The sequence below is a fragment of the Rhinatrema bivittatum genome, chromosome 9 (genome assembly GCF_901001135.1).
Source record: "Rhinatrema bivittatum chromosome 9, aRhiBiv1.1, whole genome shotgun sequence".
NCBI lineage: Eukaryota > Metazoa > Chordata > Amphibia > Gymnophiona > Rhinatrematidae > Rhinatrema > Rhinatrema bivittatum.
Window position 1 is genome coordinate 194,708,486 of NC_042623.1, and position 22,711 is coordinate 194,731,196.

General features: G+C 40.7%; 1 protein-coding gene across 1 annotated transcript in view; it reads right to left on the bottom strand.

The window, feature by feature from the left end:
- Window positions 1-10,385: 10,385 nt before the first annotated feature.
- SLC19A3 (solute carrier family 19 member 3) overlaps window positions 10,386-22,711 on the bottom strand; it is a 36,740-nt gene continuing 24,414 nt past the window's right edge. Inside the window, exons 5-7 of the mRNA XM_029617131.1 lie at window positions 22,481-22,673; window positions 17,328-17,469; window positions 10,386-11,255 (exon numbers count right to left, since the gene is read on the bottom strand). Of these exons, the coding sequence (XP_029472991.1) occupies window positions 11,076-11,255; window positions 17,328-17,469; window positions 22,481-22,673 (515 nt within the window). The 3' untranslated portion in view covers window positions 10,386-11,075. The remainder of the gene's footprint in view (window positions 11,256-17,327; window positions 17,470-22,480; window positions 22,674-22,711) is intronic.

A 22,711-nucleotide genomic window follows, 5' to 3' on the forward strand; every position in this document is an offset into this window, starting at 1 on the left:
GTCACATGTGTTTCATTGTACTGCACATTTAAGTTTAATATGAGGTTTTATATGAAGCAGGCACAAAATTATCGTGGATATTCTGTGTATGCTAGAAACAATCTGCCCCATCTATACCTGTCTACTGTGATACCACAGGTCTATCTTGATCTATGGTTTTCTCCAACCCTCTGGCAGTTAGGCCCTTTTGTATCTGTCTTATGCATGCTTGAGTCTTGCCATTATTTTGACTTTGATTGCTTTCACTGAAAATCTGTTCCAGGTATCCTCCACACTCCGGGAAAAAATACTTTCATTCCTTTAGCATCATATGATGGTCCGTTGTCCTCTACTATGGAAAATACTGCCATCTGTAGCTAGAGAGTACAAGTTTAGCTTTTAACTCTTCGCTTGTGGTGCAGGCCGTGCACCATTTTGGTTCTGGTCTTATGAACTGCTTCTATCAATGTCATTTAAAATAGAACACACCCCATCTGCTCACTTGTAGAGGAAGCTTGTGTAAATCCTCACCCCGGCTAACCCAAATCAAGGACCAGGGTTCAGTTTTGGAGAGTGGGGGAGCCATCAAAAAATTTCACTCAGGGCACCATATTTATTTTTATTTAAAATTATGCATGTCTCACACTTTCTCAGGATAAAGGTGGTTACAAAAGTATTTCCATAAAGAATATAAAAATAGCACTTCACATCACATAATCCATGGTGTTTGGCCCTAGATATGATCACATCCAAATATATCCTAGCCAGTAACTACTTCCCAAAAACATTCAGCAAACAGATCAAACAATGGTAAAGGTACATGTCCTTCAAAAGCCATATTAAACAGTAAAGTTTTTAACTGCTTTTTAAAAGTTTGAGAGTGAAGTATCAGTTGCAGCTCCTCGGGAAGAGAATTCCAAAATAACAGCCCTGTGACAAATGCTGTATTACATGTTTTTTTTTTATTAAATGTGCCAACCGAGGGGCCGGGACCTCTTAAAAAAAAAAAAAAAATCCATGCTGTGCTGACTGCAATGTTCCTGTTGGCTGGTAAATTTGCAGCATTGTGCAAACCCAAGGCGACAGTTACTCAGTTTATGGATTAGAATGGCAATTATGTATTGTATCCTCAAACACTGGAAACCACTGAACTGCTTGCAGAACAGGAGTTGTGTGATCTAATACTACTACCAGATGAAATATAAGCCCTAGAGCCAACCCTATTCCTATCTTAAGGTCTGTGACACTGGACCCTATCTGTATGGTGGTGCCCTTGTTCTCTTTGCGCCCCTAGACTTAGCTATTACAAAGTCCAGAAGGCCATTGGAGGAGCCTATTCTGGTTTTAGAAGATAATGTTCCACTCCCATTGTTTAGCCAGAGAAACAACAGCCTTTAAACCAAGTAGCAGAGTTGGTGAAGACTTTCTTGCCTTCCTGGCAGTAAAGGACAAGGAGGTTATGCTTCAACCTCAGGGTAGTGGATTTGCTCTCTCCAGAAGGAATCTCATTTGCTCCCAAACCCATTCTAGTCCTCTCTTGCAGCAGAATCCACCCAGTCTAAGGATGCTGTCCAGGAATTACTCCTCTCTGAGATTACTGAGGACCCCATTTCAGTCACCTTCGTCATCACTGGAGTTATGGATTAGTGTCCCTTCCCTCAGAGGAAGGATCAGAAATTCCTTGGGACCCCTGCCTGAGCCTCTGAAGTACTTGTCACTGCAAGAGGAACTCTTGTATTCCATATTTCTGGATAAGTTGGATAAGGTACTCGGCATCAACGTTTGTAAGGACAGGGACCCTTCCTTCCAGCCCGTAGGCACTTTGGAGCCAGCAACGATACTGATGCATTTGATCCTTCCAGAATTACAGGCAAGAATGCGGAAAAATCTTATTTCCTGTGCTGCAGTAGCCAGAAAACTAGATTTAGTGTATACAGTCCGAAAAACCCTGGGGTTTGAGGTACAAATGCTGCCATCAATTGGTTATTGTGGAGTAGGCACCAAAGCAGGCAAAGAAAACAAGGATATTCTCCAGTACCTTGCCTGGAAAAGATCCCAGGCTGCTGGACAACTTGTGAGGGTGGGGGAAGATTTTCCAGAGCTCAATAAATGATCACATTGCTGCGGACCAATTCCATATGGTGGAGAACATACATGATTGCATTCAGAAACTGAAGCTGCTGCTAGGCCGAGGGGCATATCCACAGCCACGCCTAGATGCAGAGGAATGCATATGCCCCCTCATTCAAATAGTATACAAGGTTTTCAACGCAAGTGCCCACTCGCCATCTGCATCCATTGGAGCACGCCAAATGGCTTGGCTAAGAGCCAGCAGTTTGCATGATGTCCACAAGTTGGCAGATGTTCCCTGCACTGAGGATAACCTCTTTGGAGAAAAACTCAAGGAAGCAGTCACCCAGATCAAGGAGCAGCATATGGCAGCCCAGTTGTTTTCAACAGGTTCTGCTGGATATAGTACAACGAAGGAACACTATTGAGTTCAATTTATCTCCTATAATATACCATAAACTAAAAGGAAACCTCATGAAATTTTTCAATATACTGTTGCAGAACTTCACACATTAACAAATATACGTAAGGGAACTAATGCACAATTTTCTTAATTTTATTACAAATCTTTCCATATAAAAATCTCAGATGCAAAATACATGTAGTATATTGTTCAGTTAAACCAACTTGTTTAGACAAATCAGAACTGGTTAGAAAGTCTAATTTGAGTTTCCCCAGATCCACCATGAACTGTTGGTACTGAGAGAGATGACTATTTTAGAGCCCTGAAAGGAGTGTGTCAAATATAATTTGACCGAATCAGAGAATGAAGCGAGTCGAGCTGTATGTAACGATGCTACACTTATATTCGCCCAGCGGACAAGGCTGGGGGGATTGTGGTTTTAGATAAGATCCATTAGAATGGCAAGATATTGCAGAAGTTAAATACTATGTATTATCGTACTGTTGCAGGACCCCTATGGTAGAACTATGGGTGGAAATTGAATGGATTCTGCAATGTAAAGGAGTAGCCTAGTGCTTAGAGCAGCGAGCTCTGAACCAGGAGACCAGAGTTCAAGTCCCACTGTTGCACCTTGTGACCTTGGGCAAGTCACTTTACCCTCCTATTGCCTCAGGTACAAACTTAGATTGTAAGTCCTCTGGGGATAGGGAAATACCTACAGTACCTGAATGAAATCTGCTTTGAAGTGCTGAAAAAAGTGTGAAAAGTGGAATATAAAAATCTAAATAAACGTGGTCTACGTAAGAAATTGATTACGCTGAAAGAATTTGTTTGTTAGAACCGCATCAGGTTATCCTTCATTTCTATGTTGCCAAAAATACATAAATCATTGGTCTATCCTCCGGGCCACCCGATAGCATCAGGTATTGGTTTAGTTTTAGAGCCATTAGCTAAATACATTGACAATCTTTTATAACCTTTGTTACTTAATCATATGTAAGGGATGCTTATTTTATTCTTTCTTTACAGGAATTGCCACTTGGGGAGCCGTCATGACTTTTAGTTACAGATGATATTTCCTCATTTGATACTAATAATCCCGCAAGATGTGGCATTATGTATTATGTAGGAAGCATTAACAGTGATACATATGTCCCTGCATAAGAGGAGTTTTATTTTGCAATTAGCAAGGTTGGCGATTACCTGTATTTATTTATTTTTTTAGAACTTTTTTCCAGCAGATGAAGGGAATATTTATGGGGTCCTCGTGCACCATTTGTTGCCTGCCTTTACATTGCATGATTTGAACTAGATATAGAGATATAGATATCCTTCTGAATTTGTCAGATATTACATATTGGAAACATTATACTGATTTGTTTTGGATATGGATTAGCTATAAGTCAAAAACATTCATTGAATGGCTTACTTGGGGGGGGGACCCAATTTGACATTGTGTGCATGTTCATACCCATACCATCTTTTTTGAATATACAGATGTATAAAGACATGGGGAGTTTGAGCACTCTAGCATATTTAGATTGTAATACTTTATGGTTTAAAAAAACCAAATAAACCATAAGAGTTTTCACCCTCAAACTGAAAAATAATCCTTTTGGTCAATTCTTGTGGTTTCAACGGTTGTGTACAAGTACTGCAGTTTATAAAAAAAAAAAACAGTGAGATCATGTGATGTGGTGAGCTGGAACAGACGCGTCTGGGCTAGCTCTGGGTGCTGCATCCCTAAATCCTCCATCTCCAAGCCAGAGCCAATTTAGAACTTGAAAAGACCTCTCCTACGAGCCTGTATATGTCGATTGCAAATTTTATGCAAAAATCGCCTTCTGCAATGCCGGCAAAGTCTGCTAAACGTGACAGAAAGAAACCGTGTGTGCAGGAAGGGAAGATGGCGACTACCGGAGTAAGCAGCGGTGAAGGCCAAGGAAACAGCTCACAACGACACCCGACAATGCTAGAAATTAAAGAGGCAGTCATTGCAGCCCTGGAAGTAAGCTAATGGGCATCTCAGAGCAAATATCCTCTCTTCATGCCACTATATCTGAATATGCACTGCGGCTAGATCAAGTCGAAGGCAGGACTTCCGTGCTAGAAGATGACATGACAGCACTTAGCGAGTATACAATCTGGAGAAATCCCTCAAAGACACACAGAGAAGATAGACAATCTTGAGAGCAGATCGAGGAAGGCTCATTGGAACCCTGGAGGTAATCAAGGAAAATTCCCCATGTAAACTTTTGCTAGATTAGCTTCCTGATGTGCTAGGCCTTCCTGAGCTAAAAAACTCAATGGAAATTGAACGGGCCCATCATTTAGGTGTGTGCAACACCTCCCCAACAAGGCCGCGACTCGTCATTGCCAAGATCTTGAACTTTCACCACAAGCAAAGCATTTTGCAAGTGGCAAGGAAGGCCACAAATTTATAGCTCCACGGATCTCCAATACGTTTGGCTCCAGACTATTCGGCCAGAGTAGCGTCACTTTAGAGGGCCTTCTTTCCTGTATGCAGCATGTTGATCGTGAAACAGATGAGCTTCTCTCTACAATTCCCAGAAAAGCTGCGAGTCTTTCTTGGAGGGAAATGGTCTAACTACGATTCACCGGAGGCTGCAGAATGGCTCCAGGACGAAATTTAACAAGTGACACTGGGCTCATCCATTTGGTTAGCTGGTCACACAAGTAAAATGATGATGGAGGGGGTGCGACACCCAGGCACATTAAATCATGATCTCTAGTATGGACTTATTGAGTCTATGGGGGCTTCATAAAGATTTAGGGGAGGGAAAGGGGAGTTTAAGGGATCCGAGGCAATTTTATGTTAAATTTCATTTACATGGTGTTTTAGTACGATCTGATGTGCTAATCTGTGTTTCTACGTTTGGGGAGTCTGAATTCTGGGAGTCAGGGTTCCATTATATCTGAGGGGGTGGTTGGGCTGGGGGCCTACCCTTTTTTATCTACCTATCCAAATGCTTTCACGGCATCATCTTAGGCCCGGGGAGGTAAATACAGATTTTATTTCATGGAATATAGATGGGCTAGGTTCCCCCAATAAAAAGACAAAAGATATTTCAACATCTCCAGCATCTTAAAGTGAATCTAGCCTGTATTCAAGAAACACACTTAAATCAGATGGAAAGCCTTAAGCTGTGCAGAGAATGGGCTGCAACCTGTTATTTTTTGCCCGTTAAGGGGGAAAAAGGGGGGTGTAGCTATATTGGTAAATAAAAATACTCCTTTAACAGTCACTAAGGAAATGAAAGATCCTGAGGGGAGATGCGTTATAATTGTAGGTCAGCTGGAGGGTAAACATATCACCCTATGTAACATATATGCCCCAAATGTTTTTGATTAAGGGGTTTTTTTTTTTACTAATATAACTTGCTTCTTACCACTATGCAAGAAGCATTGATACTCGCAGGAGAATTCATTTGCATACATGATACTAAAATAGACAAGTCTGCACTCCCTAAAGGGTACAGAACAAAGTCTGAGTCAGGAGTTGCATATACATGCAGAAGACACTACTGTGCGGAATAGAAAAAGAATAAACATGCATAAACAAACAATGTACATTGAGTGTCTGTGGTCTCACTGTTATTTTTCCAACATATGGCAGTGATAAGCTAGAGTTGATTGAATGATATAGTTAGCGAAATAGCTAACAGACAGGCCGATACAATACAGTGCGCTCCGTGATTGGACGCGGGTTAACCTAATACGGCCACAACATGCAAATGCATGTTGATGGCCCTATTAGGCATTCCTACGCGATACAGTAAGTAAAATGTGCAGCCAAGCCACACATTTTACTTTAAGAAATATGCGCCTACCCAAAGGTAGGCATTAATTTCTGCCGGCGCTGGGGAAGTGCACAGAAAAGCAGTAAAAACTGCTTTTCTGTGCACCCTCCGACTTAATATCATGGCGATATTAAGTCGGAGGCTCCAAAAGTTAAAAAAAAATGTAAAATGGGCCCGCGGGTTGAAAACCAGGTGCTCAATTTTGCCGGCGTCCGGTTTCCGAACCCGTGGCTGTCAGCGGGCTCAAGAACCAACGCCGGCAAAATTGAGCGTCGGCTGTCAAACTCCCTGACAGCCGCCACTCCTGTCCGAAAATAGGCGGTAGGGACACGCTAGTGTCCCTAGCGCCTCTTTTTGCTGTGGACCCTAATTTAAATAAAATAATTTACTGTATCGCGCACAGGAGAGTGTCCTGTTGCCTGCTCTCCTGCGATTTTTACTGTATCAGCCCGAGAGTAACAGATTAATAGTTTAACAGACTGGCCAGCTAATATACTAAGTAACCAGCTAATATCCTTTTTTATCCAGCTAATACAATTGTCTAAACTCCTTCCTCCCCCCCCCCCCCCCCCAAAAGGCATGTGAAACTACAATATATATAGTCTGCCTGTATAGTGTTTGCAGATTGAAATATAACAAGGTACCAAATACTGAGAGTACATATTATGAGCCTGGGTACATTTTGCGTTATGTAGAAGTTTACAGTAATTTGTTTACCAGTGTTAATTCAAGAGTTGTAAAATGTCAACTGGCAAATAATTTATAGTCTCCCCAAATTAGCTTCATCTGGTTGCATTTTTTTTGAGGAAAGCTGTTTTGCTGTGAGATATTCCATAAGTAACAATTTATGGAATTGATTCCATGAGATCATCAGGGTTGTAGTGCGCTCTGTTCACTGGGATAGTACAGCCGATTTTGCTAGGAGCGTGATTCTATCTAGCAGTAATGCTTGGGCTGTGGATAAATCCGGTAGAGCCTTTTCATATAATCCAAACAGCCAAATGTATGGGTTCAAGGGAATGTGTTGGTTCCACAGTAAAAATACCATGCCCTGCAACTCACTCCAGAAACCCTGTAAGGTAGGGCAGGCCCAAAAACAGTATATAAAATCCGGAATAGGATAAGAGCATCGCAGGCAATTCATGGTTGACACAGCTCTCATATAGTAAGCATGCTGTTGTGCATAAAAAGCTTGGTGAAAGAACTTAAATTGCTTGTCTCGGAGGTTTACAATTTCCGGTATAGCTGGAATTCTCTTAAAGCAATAAATGTCTGAAGTTGCTAAAGAGAGAGAGAGGCCCTTGTTCCATTTAGTTAGCAAAGCAGGTTATATGCGAGTTTATTGGGGTTTCGGATAACACTTTGTAAAATTGAGCACATTTTAGTCTCTTCCCATCTTTAGCAAGTAAAAAATCATGTATTTCTTGGAATTTAGGGAGCAGCCCCCTGCCCCTCATTACCTAAAGTATCGCAGGCCTGCGATACTTTTGAAAATGAGGCCCCTAGTTCCCCCTGAGCTTTAAGTGTTCTGATTTCACAAATGACCACATTTATCAAAATAAGCTCCTTTTGTTTCTCTGGGGACAGGAAAATACCTACTGTACCTGAATGAACAACCGATGTCAAGTTATTTTGTGCAGTCCAGCCCTCTAATTAATGAGTTAGTTTATAAAGTAGAATGGAAGGTTAGGGTGGGAGAATGAGCCCATTCCTTTCTAAAGTTAAGCAATAATAATGCCCAACAAAAAAGCTATGCAAAATACCCCTTTTTCAAACATAAAACAAAAGGAATGAAAACAAAAGTATCCCCCTTCAAAATGAGGTCTTAGCAGTTGAATTCAAGCCATAAAACGTACCTTGGGTTGTAATTTAGCTCCTCCAAGAATGCCAGATATTTCTTAGCTTGCTGACATATAAATAGAACTCAGACCCTAATACAATTAACAGAGGGTAATAAGCTCCTTCCAACTCCCAAAGCGTCAAACAAACTTTCCCTCTGAACTACTAAATAAAGGCAGAATAAAAAAATAAATAAAACTATAGCAAGGCATTCCTTTCTTTTCTAAAGCTAAGCAGTAATACCCAACAAAAAAAAAAACCAATACAAAATATCCTTTTTCAAAAATAAAACAAAAGGAATGAAAAAAATCTCCAAATGAAGCTCTTTGAAGTTGAATTCAAGCCAGAAAGGTTTATCTCCTGTTTCTAGTCCAGCTCCTCCAAGAGTGGTAAATTTGCTTTTTTTTGGTTTTTTTTATAGAAGTTATGTTTCCTTTTAAAGGCTGTAGTAATAAAAATTATATTCAATATATAGCAATGAGATGATGCAATTTGAATCAAATAATGAAAAAAGTCTGTTTTTTTGCATTGAAACCTGCTTTCCTCGTGAGTATTCTTATGTTTACCCAATATATGGCTTTCTTGGACCTGTGCAAGGTAGAGTACAAACAGATGCCTACGAGTAAAACTGTAGTAGGGGATTACTTCTATGCCCAACTAAACTACCGTTCTGAAAATGTAAACTGTCCAAGAGAGGCTCAACCAGTTCTGTTATTCAGGGTAATCATATGCAAATTCCCATTGTCCTTTAACCAGACCTAATTGAGGGTCTCACATAATTAAGGGGGTCATCTTCTAAGCCTATCTTGTTGGGGCGGAGTTAGGGAGGGAAGGCGGACGTCGCGGTATCCGCTGGTGGCGATAAGGTAAGTTACGTTATCGTCGCCAGTAGCGCACCCAATAGCTCCACCTTTCACGGTGGTGCTATTGGGTGTGAAAGCCGGCAGTGATAATACCGCGGTGGTGAGATCGCTGCCGGCTTTTGCAGGCCCGCCTCTCATTACCACTGGATTCACTATTCTCTGCGAGAGTGGAAAATCCAGGCCTAAGTTTGGGAACAATTGTATTAAATGGAAGTTGGAAAATCCCTTAAACTTTTTGTAATGTGACCCCTGTTTTAATGCACTAAGATTAGCATGTGCTGTTATGCCAAGATGTAATTAGCCTTTGATGGATTCAAGGAATTGATGTGCCAAGTCTTGTGATTGTTTATATAATGTCAGATTGGTGCATACATCTCAAATTCCTTACAGGACGATTAAATCAATAAGAGATTAATGCAGACAGGAGCGTCATAGCATAAAGCATTGATACTAAAATTGTATACTATATCCTGACTTCAATTGGTAGTCAATGCAAAGATTTTATTCTTTCCCAGGGTACCTTACAAATAAGAAACTTGGGGTGAGGTTTTGGGGAGCAGTTTTACATGCACAGTCAGAGGTACGAACAGCACAGTTACCATCAGTGAAGATTTTGTGATTTGGAGTGATGAAAGGTATAAAAAGCTGAGATTTGTACAATGTACCCTCTTTACTGATGGTAACTCTGCTGTTCATACCACTGTGCATGTAAAACTGCCCCCAAAACCTGGCACACCACCAAATCCTCACCCTGAGTTACTAGTTGCCCCTCTTACGGTGATATAGTTTACTTATATCAGAGCCTTATAAAGGGTCTCTCCCTCCCCTCTCGAAACAGGATTTTGCGAAAAATACTGCTCAAATTCCATTTCAGCAGTAACACACAGGTATCGCAGACATAATGCCAGGAAAAAAAAAGGTGTGGTTATTTCCAGCGCTAAATCCCGCAATAACATGCGTTATGCTATCACACGCAACATTAAGCACCCCTCATATTCATAAACAGACTCCTCCCACTTGTCTAAGTTATTCAGATTTGCATATGCATCTCACGATGCGTTATTTCTCGCATGCGTTATGGCCCTAACGCTATCTGATGAATGACCTTGTCAGTCTTGGTTAAGAGAGAGGCTGGAAGGGGAGGTACTGTGTGCTGCTCTGCCTGCTGTCCTTTAATTACTTACAATCCAGGCTCATGCCATAGCTAGGAAGAGGAGGAATGTGTCTTTACATATGTTCTTGGAAAGGAGTTCCCACAAGTTTGATCCACCACCGGTTTTTCTGTTTGCTCTGAATTGCTGAGAGGTAGAACGCAGGCGCTGACCCTGGATCTGAGCATCGGGCAGTGTTGACTTTTCCATGGCACATCTGACCAGGTCTGAAGGCACACCAGCGTGCCATGGCACAGTGCTGGGGAAACACCGTGCTAGTGTTTTTTTTTTTTAGTTAAAATGTTCAAATTTTAGTTGTGTTTCTTGTTGTTCTCTAGGAACAGGAAATCCTGTTAATCTCATAGCCAGCCTGTAAACTTTGCTAAAATGAAAAGCAGCTTTTTTGGAACAAATTTTATTCATGTAAAAGAGCTATGTTTTAGTCTAATAAAAGTAGGGATAGAGAGTCTCTTGTTGGCTTAGTAAATGAAAATCAGTGTAATTCATAATAGCAAAGGCTCAGCTAGAATATTTTAGGTTTCACACGTCGTTTACTGTAAGTATATATTTAAGGAACTGCGTATGCTAATATGAAATTGCACAAATGGGATACATAACAGCGGATAACTGCAAGCCCTTGCTCATTTGCGAATTCTCCCTTTCTACTGCAATAGTGCAGCCCCTGCTTGATTTCCAGCTTTTCATTTTCTCCCCCCATCCCTAAGGATCCTTTGTGATTATCTCATGCTTCTCGAATCCCAGCACCATTTTTGCTTCTGTCGCCTCCTTTGGAAGCTGTTCTGCACAGGCTACCACCCTTTCTCTGAAGAAATGTTTGTTCCTCCTGGGTCCACACCCACTACGGTTTTATGGCACGGCTCCCTTCATCTAAGGGAGTCCTCTTAAGTTTTGTTACCTTACTTATGAAACAAAAATGAATGCGTTGAAGCTACAGCCTTGTTTCGCTGCTAGACGTCTCCTCTTCCTCCAACGCTTGGCTTCTGGCGTGGGGCTGCGACAGGGTGGAGATCTGTGATTTCTTTTTGCACTGGATTGAAATAATTGTATATATGCTCCTGAGGAGAAAAATCCCAGCTATCACAGCAAAGTAGCTCCCATATATTAGAAACTGGAAAAAAAAAAATTGTGAGTGATTAGAATGCATGATTAGCACATTCATCGATCTTATCAACCTAAACTAAGAAAATGCCATACTGGGTCAGACCGAGGGTCCATCAAGCCCAGCATCCTGTCTCCAACAGTGGCCAATCCAGGCCATAAAAACCTGGCAAGTACCCAAACACTGAGTTTATCCCATGTTACTGCTGATTTTTCTTTCCATGTTACTATCTGGCTATAAAAGTCACAGCAAGAGACATGTTTTACCTGTTGTCGGATGGTACCTGCTTATTTTTCAGAAAGGGTTATTGAAATGAAAATGTTCTCTGTAATAAAGCTATGATACCGGTAATTGCTTAAGAGAAGTTACACTGATAATCTTTCACCTTTGCCTACAGTTCTGAGCTTTGAAAGCAAGATTCTGTGATTTCTCGCAAGCAACCCTGCAAGAGAATATTTTGCGTTTTTGGGAAGTTTGATTTCTGATTTAACGTACTCTCTAGAGATGGTTACTGCTCCATTTATTATACATTTTAACTGCCCCATTTATGTTTTACTGAAGTTATGGGTTTGGTTGCTTGCCCATCCTAACTGTAAAATTTAAAAAAAGAAAAAAGGGTTTTTATGAAAGTGAAGTACTTTCATACAGAGATGATAAGCAATGACAGAAGCAGGAATGCCACAAAGATGGAAAACCTGCCCATCGTCTCCAATGGTAAGGCCTTTGCTTGGGAGACAGGATCTTGTCGAGGGAGGAAAAAGATGGGGAGGAATCTGTTGGCACGTGAGGAGGAGATGGATAGGAAATGAGCGATGGAGGGAGGGTGAGCCCTGAGGTGATAAAAAGGAGCTTAAGTGGAAGATGTAAATTAGATTAAGGGGGGATAGGTGAGGGTGGGAAATAAGAAGGGTAGAGAGGAGCCCAAGAAAAAAGAGGGGGAAAGTAGGGGGATGATGCACTATACTATACTATCTGCATCTCCCCTTTTTACAGTCCTAGATCTGCCCATGTATTTCATGTATAAAAATCACTTTTTTTTTTTTTTTTTGGTATAAGACCAGATTTGAAAAACAGGACAATCCGGTATGAAAGCAGGCGACCTGACCATCCTCAGTGGAAGTTGGCTGGTACTATCTTTTTGTAAAAGACACTGAAACAATTTGACAGCTGATATCTTAATGCTTTCGAAAAGACCTTGAAAAGGAGAGCTGTAATAATTATGCCTTCATCTGTGAGCAATTAGCTGCCTTTATTTGTGGGTTGTGTGTGTGTATATCTATCTATCTATACACACACTCAGAGTATATTCCAAGATTCCCCTTACAAAGGACAACATAGGTTGTACTTATATTGTCCTGTGAGAGTATTAAAAACTGAGGTAGCAGATGCTGGGATTTGTTTTTTTAACATGCAATCAAATCTTGGACAAGTCACTTTTCCCTCCATTATTTCAGGTACAAACTTAAGGCCAGATTTTCAGAAGGCCTTGCGCTTAAAATTCGCCCTTTACGCATCACCTACTTATAAAGCAACACTAGGCGTTCCACAAGGCTCCTCTCTATCCCCTACCCTCTTCAATATCTACTTACTGCCCCTCTGCCAGCTGCTCACAAACCTAAAACTAACACATTACCTCTATGCAGATGATGTGCAGATATTGATCCCCATAAAAGATTCGCTGCAAAAAAACGCTTGACTACTGGGAAAATTGCCTGAAGTCCATAAAAAGCCTCCTCTCTAGCCTGAACCTGGTTCTTAACGCATCCAAGACGGAAATCCTTCTTATATCCCCCGAACACTCGACCAACACCGACATTACGGCTCTGGACCCACAGATCTCTCAAACTAGAGATTTAGGAATTATACTAGACAATCATCTGAATCTAAAGAAATCAATTAATAATATCACCAAGGACTGTTTCTATAAGCTTCAAGTTTTAAAAAGAATCAAACCCCTTTTCCACTTCCAGGACTTTAGAACCATCCTTCAATCCATGTTATTTTCGAAAACAGACTACTGCAATGCCTTACTCCTGGGACTCCCCATTTCAGCCACAAAACCTATACAGATGCTCCAGAATGCAGCAGCGAGAATCCTAACCAATACCAACCGCCGTGCTCACATTACCCCCATCCTTCGAAACCTGCATTGGCTGCCAATAAAATACAGAATTCTATATAAAGCTCTCATGATAATCCACAAATCTATTCACCAACAGCTCACACTAGACCTTCAGAACCCTCTCAAACACCACTCGTCCGAAAGACCCATCAGAGAAGCTTATAAAGGGACCCTTCAAGTCCCACCTTCAAAATACACCCGTCTAAAAACCACCAAAGAACGTTCCTTTTCCACAGCAGGCCCGGTCCTCTGGAACAGACTTCCGACTGACCTAAGACTGGAACCTTGCCTTCATACCTTTCGAAGACAACTGAAGACGTGGCTTTTCCTCCAAGCCTTCCCCTAGTCAAAATGCCACTTCGGACTCAGCTTAAGGAATGAGATAATTTCTTATCTCATAACCAGTTATATATTATTTATTTGTTGCTAATTTCCGCTCTACCTTTCTTCCTGGCTACTTTAGCCCCCAAGTTCTATGCCCTTGTTTTATGTAACTTTGCTTGATTCAGCCTTCTTGTTTTTTGGTTACTCTTGTTTTTTCCCCTAAGTTCCATGTAAACCGGCCTGATGTGAATTCTATTCGTGAACTCCGGTATAGAAATATATATTAAATAAATAAATAAATGTGCCGAGCTTATTTTCAAAAGGCTCGGCCACGGTAATAAAGGCCCTTACGTGCATAAAAATACCATTCTAGAAGCACAGTCCAGATGTATTCCACACATTAAGAAAGGTGGAAAGAAGGCAAAACAATTACCGGCATGGTTAAAAGGGGAGGTGAAAGAAGCTATTTTAGCCAAAAGATCTTCATTCAAAAATTGGAAGAAGGATCCAACAGAAGAAAATAGGATAAAGCATAAACATTGGCAAGTTAAATGTAAGACATTGATAAGACAGGCTAAGAGAGAATTTGAAAAGAAGTTGGCTGTAGAGGCAAAAACTCACAGTAAAAACTTTTTAAAATATATCCGAAGCAGAAAGCCTGTGAGGGAGTCAGTTGGACCGTTAGATGATCGAGGGGTTAAAGGGGCACTTAGAGAAGATAAGGCCATCGCGGAAAGATTAAATGATTTCTTTGCTTCGGTGTTTACTGAAGAGGATGTTGGGCAGGTACCCGTAATGGAGAAGGTTTTCATGGGTAATGATTCAGATGAACTGAATCAAATCACGGTGAACCTAGAAGATGTGGTAGGCCTGATTGACAAACTGAAGAGTAGTAAATCACCTGGACCGGATGGTATACACCCCAGAGTTCTGAAGGAACTAAAAAATGAAATTTCAGACCTATTAGTAAAAATGTGTAGCTTATCATTAAAATCATCCATTGTACCTGAAGACTGGAGGATAGCAAATGTAACCCCAATATTTAAAAAGGGCTCCAGGGGCGATCCGGGAAACTACAGACCAGTTAGCCTGACTTCAGTGCCAGGAAAAATAGTGGAGTGTTCTAAACATCAAAAGCACAGAACATATAGAAAGACATGGTTTAATGGAACAAAGTCAGCATGGCTTTCCCCAGGGCAAGTCTTGCCTCACAAATCTGCTTCACTTTTTTGAAGGAGTTAGTAAACATGTGGATAAAGGTGAACCGGTAGATATAGTATACTTGGATTTTCAGAAGGCGTTTGACAAAGTTCCTCGAGAGGCTTCTAGGAAAAGTAAAAAGTCATGGGATAGGTGGCGATGTCCTTTCGTGGATTGCAAACTGGCTAAAAGACAGGAAACAGAGAGTAGGATTAAATGGGCAATTTTCTCAGTGGAAGGGAGTGGACAGTGGAGTGCCTCAGGGGTCTGTATTGGGACCCTTACTTTTCAATATATTTATAAATGATCTGGAAAGAAATACAACGAGTGAGATAATCAAATTTGCAGATGACACAAAATTGTTCAGAGTAGTTAAATCACAAGCAGATTGTGATAAATTGCAGGAAGACCTTGTGAGACTGGAAAATTGGGCATCCAAATGGCAGATGAAATTTAATGTGGATAAGTGCAAGGTGATGCATATAGGGAAAAATAACCCATGCTATAATTACACAATGTTGGGTTCCATATTAGGTGCTACAACCCAAGAAAGAGATCTAGGTGTCATAGTGGATAACACATTGAAATCGTCGGTGCAGTGTGCTGCGGCAGTCAAAAAAGCAAACAGAATGTTGGGAATTATTAGAAAGGGAATGGTGAATAAAACGGAAAATGTCATAATGCCTCTGTATCGCTCCATGGTGAGACCGCACCTTGAATACTGTGTACAATTCTGGTCGCCGCATCTCAAAAAAGATATAATTGCGATGGAGAAGGTACAGAGAAGGGCTACCAAAATGATAAGGGGAATGGAACAACTCCCCTATGAGGAAAGACTAAAGAGGTTAGGACTTTTCAGCTTGGAGAAGTGACGACTGAGGGGGGATATGATAGAGGTGTTTAAAATCGAGAGGTCTAGAACGGGTAGATGTGAATCGGTTATTTACTCTTTCGGATAATAGAAAGACTAGGGGGCACTCCATGAAGTTAGCATGGGGCACATTTAAAACTAATCGGAGAAAGTTCTTTTTCACTCAACGCACAATTAAACTCTGGAATTTGTTGCCAGAGGATGTGGTTAGTGCAGTTGGTATAGCTGTGTTTAAAAAAGGATTGGATAAGTTCTTGGAGGAGAAGTCCATTACCTGCTATTAAGTTCACTTAGAGAATAGCCACTGCCATTAGCAATGGTTACATGGAATAGACTTAGTTTTTGGGTACTTGCCAGGTTCTTATGGCCTGGATTGGCCACTGTTGGAAACAGGATGCTGGGCTTGATGGACCCTTAGTCTGACCCAGTATGGCATTTTCTTATGTTCTTATGTTCTTTCTGAAAGGGGCAGGCGGGGGGGTGGGGTGGTCCAGGGGTGGGGCAGGACGGGGCTAGAAGTGCCCGGTTACAGCGGCCATTTGCCACTGTGCCGGGGGTTCGCACGCCGGCAGGGTGCCGGTGCGCGCAACTTGCTCCTGCTCCTTTGCAGGAGCAAAAGGTTAATTAAAAAAAATTATGGGTAGTTGGGATAGGGGAAGGGAAGGGGAAGGGAGGTTAGGGTAGGGGTTGAGAAGTTCCTTTCCAGTCCGCTCCTTAATTGGAGCAGACTGGGAGGGAACTGGGGAAGGCCCCGATGCATCAGCGTGTGTATTTTCAAATTTATAACCCCCCCTTGTGCGCGAGCACATGTTATAAAATCACACATCCATGTGTGCACGCCAGGTAGTGCGCGCACGTTTTGAAAATCTACCCCTTATACTCTGATTTACTAAGGCTTTTCTCCCATTCTACATCTATGGGAAAAGTGTTTAGTAAATGAAGCCCTTAGCTTGTAAGCCCTCTGGAGGCAGGGAAATACGTATTGTACCCAAATGTTACTCAACTTGAGCTAAGAAATGAAAAGGCATGAGCTAAATATAAATAAATAAACGTTTGATTTGTTGCTGTGGATGTTTGAATTACTAATATATTTAAAATGTTATGTTTATAAGATGTTTTGTTAATTATATTAATTGTATAATTTTTTTAAACTGTTGTGTTGTAATCTACCTTAAGCTTGGATGATTCCGGGAAATGCAAAATATAAATGCCCATTCAGACTAGAGTAATGATCATTGGTAGTAATGTTTTGCTTTCTTTTATTTGTTGCTGCTATTGCAGTTTTGTTTGCTTAGGTTGGTATGTTTTTATGTATATGTATTTTTATTTGGGGGTTATTTTGAACCCTTATGCATTGAATTTTTAACTATTTTATACTGGATTAGCCCATTTTTTGTTTTGTTCCTTACTTTTGGGTCCTGTTGGATTTAAGTGAAAAATAAATATTTAAAATAAATACATTTGAGAGACCTGAAGCAACTTTGGCACTGAAGCAAACATTTGCTGAGTCTGTCCCACTGCCATCTGATCTAAATTAAGAAAGAGGAAATCTAATGGCACTTACCTGAGGGATGATAGCAAGATTCAAACCTTTGGAATCAACAACAGTAACTGTCAGAATAGTCTGAAGCACCAATGCAACAAAGGTGTTAACGCCAAACATTAAAGCATAACGCTCCATGCTCAGATTAACAGCGATCTGAAACCTAAGAGTAACTGTATGTTAATGCAATGTTAGAAAATAAAATCAGTGTACAGAGGGACATACTTGCTTTCCTCCATCTGTGTCTGATGCCTGCATTGTCATGTTTGAGGTAACAAATGTACGCTGAATGCCGTGGTGAAACTGGTTTCAATAACATTGCTATGTGCACATTGAGGAATGTCAGTACTGTGTATGAGTTGTACTGTGTCTCTTTGGATTTACACATGAAATACTGTATGCTCTTAAGACAAGTGGATAAGCATATACAGCACAAGTTTGTCAAGATGAGAGTCCAGCAGTAAAATAAACAGCAATAACAAAATAATTACTGATAAAAGCTAAGCAATACATGAGAAGATCATGAAAATACCAAGCAATGAAAACAAGACAATACCAATAATGTGATCAAATAAAACGATTACGATAGCATACAAATAATTGAAAGCTAGTTAAAATCATGACAGCAATAATTAAAGAGCTTGATTAAAAAAAAGCCTAGCCTTGATCAATTATTAGAAATACAAATTTTCTGCTATACAGGCTTCTGTTGGAATTTCATTCCAGAGCCATGGAGCAGTACATGGAAATGCTCTTTCCCATGTAGTGAAGTACATGGGAAACTTTATAAATTGACATTTACCATGTGTAACTCTGATCCATGAGTCTTGTATATGCAGATTAGCTTGTATGTATACTTGTGGTTGATGACATGAACAGAATAAACACAAAATATTCCATGACGTATAATGTCAAGGATAGAATTAACATTCTCTGCACAGAAATACAGGGATTAGGGTAATGGTGATACGCATAATGGGCGTGTGCAGAAAGACAGCATAAGTAAAGGAGCAAATTTAGGGGGTCATTTATCAAAGTGCTATATGGTGTTTTTGCATGCGTTAAGGCATTTTCGCATGCAAAAAACGCCTTTAAAGCATGCAAAAACACTATTAATACATGCGAAAGCACCATAATGCATGGTGCGATGCAAATGAGAAAAAGGGGAGGATATTTGGTCAAGTGGGCTGGGCTCACAGTTTTGCGAAGCTGTATCGCATGGCTTTAACGCAAATTTTAACTACACCTTTTTCATAAAGCCTGGAGAGCCAGCCTAGCTATCTGGGCCCTCCTGAGAGAGAGAAGCCTTAATGCTCTCACACTAGATAGGTATTTATATCTCTATGGGAGGCCCACCTAGTAACTTGAGTTGAGGTTTAGGTATTAGTGTAGGGGTTAGGGGCCACTTTGACATTCAAAGTGAGATGTACGAACAGAAAAGTGCTCTCTTGTGAAGATTTGATGACCTTCGGAGTGAGGAAAGTAGCCCGAAGATGAGATTTGGGCAATGTTCTCTCAACCTAGCTTGATGTTACCCAGGTAGAGAGTCCATCAAGCTAGGTGTCGCTATTTGCTGTGAACAGTTGCGGCCTTTTGCAGGCCCGGCCCGCCCTGCCCCCATTTTACGCGGGATTCATCATTCCTTAGATTTTGTTTTGGAAAAGAGTTGTTATACCACAATTAGCTTTTCAATCACTGACTGATTATATTGTACGCTTTCAGCCCCCACACACCCTCTCCTTTACCCCCTCAGAACAAAACATGATTTTATTTAATAAAGCAGAAAAAATGGCTATATTGAGGCCTGTATGTCAGCAAATTTCAACATCATGAGGTCTTCTAAGTGGGACTAGTGTTGATAAAAGTATAAAATGTGCATGAAAAGGAGGGAAAGCATGCTTCTCAGATTTTTTTTTTTTTTTTTTTTGCTATATTATATAAAGCCCTTTTTGGGAAGGGTTGATAATTAAAATGCAAATCTTCTTGGCTGCTGAGAAGCTAGAGGAAGTATGATGGCCACCTTCCCAAACTATTTTCAGCTCAGTACGGCTGTATGACTGTTCTGCATATGTATCTGAATGGTAAGAGTAGGAAATGGACTGGCAGAAAGAGAGAGAAAGGTGGAAATGGTCTGGTAGAGGGGAAAAATCCTGCAAAAATGTATTCGGAGCCTTTACAAAACCTGCCGACCCATAATACCCTAACTGCCAGACTCAAACAGTAACAGGCAACAATGCAAATATTACATACGGCCCTGAAACATCAATACATCTCCTATTAGGAAAACAGAACAAGGGGGAGCCTGTTGTGAGGAGAGAGAGAGAGGCCCCTCAGCATTCCTGGAACCTCGACCGGGTTGCAACACTTACCATCAAAGGCGAGAGAACAGCTGGGCGCCAAGCGAGAGGCGGGACCAGTGACATCACTGTGAGAGACTGCCCATAAAATCAGCAGGCAAGCGGTGCACCACCGCCGGCGCATGCCTAAGCCACGCGCTCAGCCTAGGGAAGACTGGTGGAAGCAGTCGGTGAATCCAGGAATTTGAATATTGGTGAACTTTGCCAGTCTAGTCCCTCCCAGATTTTATGGGGAGGAAAAGAAAAGTTAAAAGTGTTCCCATATCCCCTCTAACACCAAGAGGCCCGATGGACGACCATGTTTTTCGATGGGTCGAATCGCCACTAGAGGACAGTTCAGGACGGCAGTTCTTGACCTCCCTGAGTCCTGGCGCAGGACCACCACTCCCCCCGCAACCGTTGGCAACATTACCAGATGGGTTTTTGCATCTGGAACCTCACGGCCCCCAAAAAGGAAGCGACTGTGCGGATTCTCGAGATTCAAAAACGAGTGATCATTTATCTAATCTTGAAGGAGAATCAAAGAGGCCTGAGCAATGGCCTATTGATCCACCTGAATATGTAACACTAAAGGACATTTGGAAAATGTAAAAAATGAATGAAAACATTTCTCAAATGAATATATCCCTGTCAGCTATAGTGAATTCAAATAGATTACAGATTGAGGAACAAAAAAAGGGCGTGTCTAATTTGAATGAAGAAATGCTGAAGGTAACAACTAAGTTAAAACTATTGGAAGATACTGAAACTATCCATATAAGGGATAGTTTTTCTATCCATAAAGAATTGGAGAAGATAGAAAATATGAGGAGGTATAAAAACCTACGTCTGATTAATTTTCCTCAGACGCGACGCTTATCCCCAATAGAAATGCTTAAAAAATATTTGCGAGATAGATTGCAATATAAAGATATGCCATTAATATCTAAGATTTTTTATTTTCCAGAAAAATTGGTAGGACAGAGAGAGGAAAAAGTTGAGACCTTCAATTATTGAAGTCTCTACTTTCCTCGAGGAATCTATAGATATCATACAGAAAAGAGCATCTTTATTTGTTTCTCTTCAATTAGAATCTGACAAGGATAAACTGTTTAGAGATTTTATCAAACCTAAAGATCTTAATTTCTGTGGTCAGAGAATATTTATGTTTCCTGATGTCTCAAGAGCCACACAGGCTAAGAGGAGACATTTCCTTACCTTGAAAACTAAATTGCTGGCAATTGGGGCTAGCTTTTTTTTTTTTTTTTGTAAATATCCCCGTATGTGTTATGTAACTTTTCAAGGAAATAAGTATAGCTTCTTAGACCCATTACATATGGAGATGTTTTTGCAAGATAAAAATATAGAAGGAGGTAGTATAGATGGTCAAAAAGAAAGTTAATATCTCTCTCTCTTCAAAATGGTATTTATGGTTAAATAATGTTTTCTCCCCCCTTATTGGTGATGTAATTGAGATACAAGATATTGAGATGAGTATATATCTGTTTTTTAGTTATTAGTATCAATATTACTTATGTATATTTTTGTTTAAAAAATTTTTTGAATGAAAATCGAATAAAGAAGTAAATTTCAAAAAAAGGAAAACAGAACGAGACAGGGCTGCTGTAAATTCCTATAAAGAAACTACATGCTAGCAGTCGCATGCAAAACACAGACCCTTGCCAAATACAGAATAAAGAGACCATAAAGTAGAAATATAAACGTGCAGACAAGAACTGAACTGGAAATCACAAGAAGCCAATATGCAGTGCAGCAATGGAAGAAATAAAAACATTCCTCATAAAACATCAAACAATACAATCAAGAAATATAAAACCTAAATCCTAATAGTAAATAGTAACCCTAATAGTAATCCTAATGGTAAAACCATACTAATAAAAGAATACATATTTCAAAACAGCTGATGAATAGAATATCCAATAATTAAAAACATAAAAATTTAAAAAATTTACCAAATACCAATAAAATATTTCAAAACAGACACATCAAACAATAGTAAAAACTAACAGGGATTAAAAAAAACAAAACAAAACCATAAACCTTCACTGTCCATACCTGGGAACTTTAGATTTCCAGTCACCCTGAGATGTCTTGGGTAGGTGGGGTGCCCATATCCACACATTCTATAATACACATGTTCATTCTCACCATTTTTCTCTTTCATAAGCTCCTTCACACACGTGCTGTCAATACCGCAGGCTCCCTGTCTCTCACACATGCTGTCACATAAACTCAGGCTCTCCCTTACACATTTTCACTCTCACATACTCATACAGACTTGCACACATTTTCACTCCTACAGTCTATCTTACACACATGCTCTCAATCCCATAGATGCCCTCTCTCCCACAGGTTTCCTTACACAAGCAGACCCAGGCTTTTACTCTCATAGGCTCCCTCACACAAGCAGATACTCTCACCTGCTCTGTCTCACAACACACATGTTCTCACTCTGGGCTGCTCTCTCTCTTCTAACCTCATCTTTGGCTGCCAAGGGATAGAGTCCACGGTACTCTTCCGGCCTCTTTCAGCAGTTACGGAATGGGGTCCACAGCAACCTTCCAGGCCTCTTCAGCTAGCGCAGGATGAGGTCTGTGGTGGCCTGTCGGGCCTTTTCTTTTGCTTGTAATGGAGTTCCCTGCACTCCTCTCCTCAGGCCATCTTAGTGCAGAACACACTTTTCCATATTGCACTTCCTGTGGACTCTCTGTTATGGTCTGGTGAACTCCTAAGAGTCCGTAGATCAAAGGGTTGGGAACCACTGGGATAGCAGTTAGATGCACAAACATCAGCACTGATAAATTAGAAGGTACTTACGTGGCTATTGTTATAAGGAGCATGTAAGATGCCTTGAAAACCAGGTATCCAGCATAACACACCCAGATGTTCCACGTAAAGTCCATAAGCAACAGAGCACCAGCATCTACTGCTGAAAATATTCCCAGGGCCAATTCTCCATAAAGATCCCAATTAATTTTCACATAGCCTACCGCAAACGATGTCATTGCCCCTGAAAACAGAGGAAAACTGTTATACAAACATATGCAG